This window comes from Galeopterus variegatus, unplaced genomic scaffold (assembly GCF_000696425.1).
Source record: "Galeopterus variegatus unplaced genomic scaffold, G_variegatus-3.0.2 Scaffold416, whole genome shotgun sequence".
Lineage (NCBI taxonomy): Eukaryota > Metazoa > Chordata > Mammalia > Dermoptera > Cynocephalidae > Galeopterus > Galeopterus variegatus.
In genome coordinates, this window is record NW_007726527.1 from 45,230 (window position 1) to 51,073 (window position 5,844).

General features: G+C 37.6%; 1 protein-coding gene across 1 annotated transcript in view; it reads left to right on the top strand.

Moving 5' to 3' along the window:
- Positions 1–5,145, top strand: part of TXNDC8 (thioredoxin domain containing 8 (spermatozoa)) — a 27,022-nt gene extending 21,877 nt beyond the window's left edge. Inside the window, 1 exon segment of the mRNA XM_008568499.1 lies at positions 4,966–5,145. Coding sequence (XP_008566721.1) covers positions 4,966–5,145 — 180 coding nt within the window.
- The last annotated feature ends 699 nt before the right edge of the window (positions 5,146–5,844 follow it).

Consider the following 5,844-nt stretch of genomic DNA (forward strand, 5'->3'; position numbering starts at 1 on the left):
ATGGTAATCAGCAGGATTGAATTAGATTATAGAAGCATCATAGCCCCCCAAAAAAACCTTGGGTATCCTGGGTGGATAAAACAACTGCATGCATTTTTAGTACTTAAAATGATTCTCAGTTTCTTTTTTTTTTTTTTTTTTTCGTGTCCGGCAACGGATCACAATCCTCAGTGTCGCGCCCGTACCGCAGGATCGGCAACGGGATCGCAACCCTTGGTGTCGCGCCCGCACCTCGCTCAGCCAGTGAGCGGGAACTGGTCTGTATGTGGGATCCGAACCCTCGGCGGGAGCGCCGCCGCGCTCCCAAGTGGCACACTGTAGCAGTGCGCCACCAGGCCGGCCCTCAGTTTCTTAACTTTACATACTAGAAGAAGGTTTTTAAAAAATGTGTGACATAATAAGTCTCACAATTCAGACCATCTAAGGTATCCAAATCCCCAAGAATTATCCCAATATTACCCCTAACCCAGGGTAGAACCATCAAGAAACAATATTCCAGAGGAGGACATAATGAAATTCTCACACAAATGTATACAGGTTGTTAACAACACTTGGGTAAATGTTAATCAAAAACCATAAGGAGGTAATATAGCCTAAAGGTTGAGTGCACAGGTTCTGGGTTCAGATTTCCACAGTTCAAATACTAGTGCTAGCTGAGGGCATCCCCCCACACCCAGAAGGAGGCAAGAGAGGAGGCCAAAAATACCACTTCCATGCAGGTGGCCCACACAGCCACCACCACAACCATAGCTGCCACAAAAGGGGCTTGATGCCACAGCAGTAGCCACAGCCACCATGCAGGTGGCACACCAGACACTTGACTGCATTGACACAAGGAGAGTCACCAGCAGAGTCCAGAAAAAGAAGAGCACATCTCTCTCCTCAAAGTAATAGAAGAAGCAACTGCTCTGCCAGATGACCAGACATTAATGTAATGATATTAGAAATATGAAAACCCATGAAAATATGACACCACCAAAAGAATACAGTAATTCTAAAATATTAGACCCTATAGAGCAGGAAACACTTGAAATGACTGAAAAGGAATTTTGAGCAACAATCTTAAGGAAACTCACTGAGATACAAGAAGCAAAAGGAAATGATTTTAAAAATCCAGGATATGAAGAAGGAAATTTACAAAGAAATGAATACCTTAATGAAAAATATAGCAGAACTCATGGAACTGAAAGATTCACTCAATAAAATCAAAAAACACAACTGATAGCTTAAACAGCAAGCTAGAACAAGCAGAAGAAAGAATTTCTGATTTTGAAAATAGTGTTTTCAAAATAACCCCAGCAGACAAAAAAAGGAAAAAAGAATTTTAAGAAATGAAGAAAATCTAAGAGCTAGCAGACAACATTAAGCACACAAACATCTGAATTGTGGGTGTTCCAGAAGGGAAGGAGAAAGTAGAAGGCATGGAAAATGTATTTCATGAAATAATAATGGAAAACTTCCCATGGAGAGACATGGGCCTTCAGATCCAGGAGGCTCCAAGATCCCCAAACAGATTCAACCCAAAAAGATCCTCTCCAGGACACATTATAGCCAAACTGGCAAAGCTCTAAGACAAAAAGAGAATCTTAAAAGAAGCAAGAGAAAAGCATCAAGTCACCTATAAGGGAGCCCCTATCAGACCAACAGCAAACTTCTCAACAGAAACCCTACATGCCAGAAGAAAATAGGATGATGTATTAAAAATACTAAAAGAAAAAAACTGCCAGCCAAGAATGTTATACCCAGCAAGACTTCAGAAACAAGAGGAAAATAGTATATTTTCCAGACAAACAAAAGCTACAGGAGTTTACCAACAGGTGACCAGCCCTACAAGAAGTCCTCAAGGAAGTCCTGCATCTGGGATCCAAAAAACAATAAACACTACCACAGATACACAAGAAAGAACAAAACCCGCTGATAAAACAAAAATGCAAATGAGAAAGAGAAAAAAACTAAACCATACCACCATAAAAAAACCATAATGACAATGTAACAATGCCCTGCTTTATTTCTGATTTCTGTAATTTCAGTCCTCTCTCTTTTTTTTCTTGGTCAGTCTAGATAAAGATTTAAAAATTTTGTTGATCTTTTTTTAAAGAATCAACTTTTGGTTTTGTTGATTTCCTCTATTGTTTTTTATTTTTTTTTTTTGTCTTTTGTCTTTTTCCGTGTCCGGCAACGGATCGCAACCCTCAGTGTTGCCCCCGCACCGGACCGGGGACCGGCAACGGGATTGCAACCCTCGGTGTCGCTCCTGCGCCTCGCTCAGCCAGTGAGCGGGAACCGGTCTGTATGTGGGATCCGAACCCTCGGGCGGGAGCGCCGCCGCGCTTCCCAAGCGGCGCACTTATCCAGTGCGCCACCGGGCCGGCCCCTCCTCTATTGTTTTTTAACTTCCTATTTCACATATTTCTGTTTTAGTCTTTGTTATTTCCTACATATATTTGCATTTGGTTTAGTTTGCTGTCCTTTTTCTATTTTCTGAAGGTAGAAGTTTACATTACTAATTTGAGATTTTCTTATTTTTAATATAGGTGTTGACAAGTATACATTTTCCTTTAAGCACTTGCATGAGCCCTGCGTCCTATAAATTTTGACATGTCACACTTTGATTTTTATCTCAAAGTACTCTGTAAGCCCTCACCAGATGTGTTCCCTGGACTTTAGAATTCCCAGCTGTCTAATAAATTCCATGTCAAAATAGATTCTATTTCTTTATTTAAAAAAAAAGAAAAAGGAAACAAATGGGATTATATGAAACTAAAAAGCTTCTGCACAGCAAAGAAAACAATCAACAGAGTGAAAAGACAACCTACAGAATGGAAGGAAATACTTGAAAACTATCCATCTAACAAGGGATTAATATCCAGAATATACGAGGAACTCAAACAACTTAGCAGTAAAAAAACAAATAATCTGATTGAAAATTTTGCAAAAAATCCAAATAGACATTTCTCAAAGGAAGACACCCAAGTAGCCAACAGACACATGAAAAAATGCTCAATATCACTGAGCATTAGGGAAATACAAATCAAAACTGCAAAGATATCCTCTCACCCCAGTTAGACTGGCTATTATCAAAAAGGCAGAGAATAACAAATGCTGACAAAGATGCAGAGAAAGAGAAAACCTCCTACACTGTTGGTGGGACTATAAGTTAGTGCAGCCATTATGGAAAACAGTATGGAGGTTCCTCAAACAACTACTGACAGAACTGCCATATGATCCTCCAGTCTCACTGCTGGGTATATACCCAAAGGAATGGAAATCAGCATGTGGAAGGGATACCTGCACTCCCATGTTTATCACAGCACTATTTACAATAGCTAAGAGATGGAACCAATCTCAGAGTCCATTGATGGATGACTTGATAAAGAAAGTGTGGTATACATACACCATGGAATACTATTCTGCCTTAAAAAAAAAAAAAAGAATGAAATTCTGCCATTTGCAGCAACATGGATGAGCTTGGAGATAATTATGTTAGGTAAAATAAGCCAGGTAGTGAAGGAGAAATACTGTATGTCCTCATTCATAAGTGGGAGCTAAAAAAATAAAGTAATACATAAAAGAGAAATAAGGAAATATATAACAATCAAAGGTATACATTGACCTTTTAGAAGAAGAGAACAGAACTGTGATTACTAGAGGAGGGAAAAGGGGAGGATAAGGGGAATTGGTGAGAAATTGGTTAATGAACACAAAGAATGATTACGCTTTGTAATGATAAATATACTAATTATACTAATTTGAGTGTCACACTGCACACACAGGTACTGATATTCAACTCTGTATCTGCATATACATAATCAATTATGATAGAATAAAAAATAAATACACAAAAATAAAACTAAAAAACATTTTTAAAACAAAACAAATACCAGTGCTACCACTTGCTAGCTGTGGGACTTTGAGAAATTTACTTAATCTCTTTGTTTCTTGATTTCCCTATCTGTAAAAACACCGATCATAGTAAGTTTTTTTTTTCATAAGGTGTTTGTGAGAATTAAATAAATTAACATGACTAAATGTTCAGACCCATCCTGGCATTAAATGCTCAGTATGTTATGTTAGTGATCTTGAAGATATTAATGGAATAAGATGTCTAAAATACTCAGCATGTGATGAAACTAGAACTTTAATATGTGGATGGACACACTGAAAATTATGTGTACCTTATGAAAGGTGACTTTTGCAACACACTTAGGAGACACAGAATGTTCATTCCCTTTTACACAATTACCCCATTCTTGGGAACTTTTGCTACAGAAATACCTCAAGGAAAACTAAACAGCTAAGTGTATAATAATGGTAACATTATTTCTAATTTTTAAAATGGAAGTAATCTAAATGTCCTTTTTTCCCATAAAATGGCTGAGTGAATTATAATACATCTACTCTATGAAATAATATTCAATTAAAAATGTTATGAAAAATACATGTAAATGAAAAAAATTCATGCTTAAGCTTTGTAAAGATTGTCTGCAATATGAACAGTGAAAGCATTTGATACACTAGCTGTAGAATTTTATGTTCAGTTTCTATTTGTTTTATGTATTTGCAGTAATATAATTGGTGTAATAGATATAATTTATTTTTTCAAAAAAAATAATAATAACACTACATATTCCCTCCCCCTGGGTTTTTATTTGAAAATTATAGCTATTTAACATATGCACCCTCAACTCGCCCCACCTACATGACAAATTGTCTATGTATCATCTTTTATTATCTTCCCCTTCTCCCCCATATCAGAAGGGAGGATGCTTCCTCCTTTCAAGATCAATTCCATTTATGCACCTTCATGGCGTTCCCTCCCTTCTGCTACAGGCCTCTGTCCATCAGTTACCCTCTTTCAAACTTGGCATGTGGATACTTGCTTTTCTCCGTTCTCTATTAACAGTACTCTGATTTTCCTCCAAGGGACCGTGCCATTTCCCATTCTTAGTCCACGTCCTTCCTTAGGGCTCCGTCTCCAGGCCTAGACCAGTCAGTTAACTCCATCCCCATCAGGAATGGGTTCTTGACTTCAGTCAAGCCAATCCACGCCAAACCAGAGCTAATTCCAGGGCTTTGCTAGGGTGACTAGGTAGAGCCTTCTCTTTTAATGTCAATGAATTTGAATTTGGGAAGATAAGGGGCTGAAGCACTGTAGCTAGATTATTACCACATGGAACCTGAAAATGAAGCCACTATACAGACGAAAGCAGAGTCAAGCTGAGAGGTACGAATGGCATTGATTGAACCCTGAGTCTACCTGTGCCTGAAACCTGAACTATCCCCTTACATCCTTCAGTTATGTAAACTTTGGATTTTTTTTCTGTAAGTTGTAATCAGAAGATTTCCAATGAATATACCTGATGCTCTCTCAGACTGCTCTCCATTTCACAGTCTAATTCTTTAAAAAGTAGAATATTTGTATTGTTTCTAATTCTCATTTTCCACTCATTCCCTCATCTATCTATCTATTCTCGTGAAATTCACCGAGGATCTTGGTTATCCAGAAGCACCATTAACTAATCAACTTCTTTATTCTGGAAAAGACCTCCTCTTTTGGCTTTTAATCCCTCCCCAAGCTCTCCTCTGGCTTCTGTGTCTCCTGCTGCTCTCAAATATGTCTTTACCAAAGTTCTCTTTTTCCCATTCTACCTTTATTCCTTTAGCAATTTCATCCCTACTTCTAGTTCCAGCATAAGTAACTTTGTTTTTTTGTTTGTTTGTTTGTTTGTTTTTACAGCGATATAAATCTTTTATTTGCATTTATGTTTTTCAGGATGTTTATTTTTTTTATTTTTTTTTTTGTTAAATTTTTATTTTGTCAATATACACTGTATATGATTATTA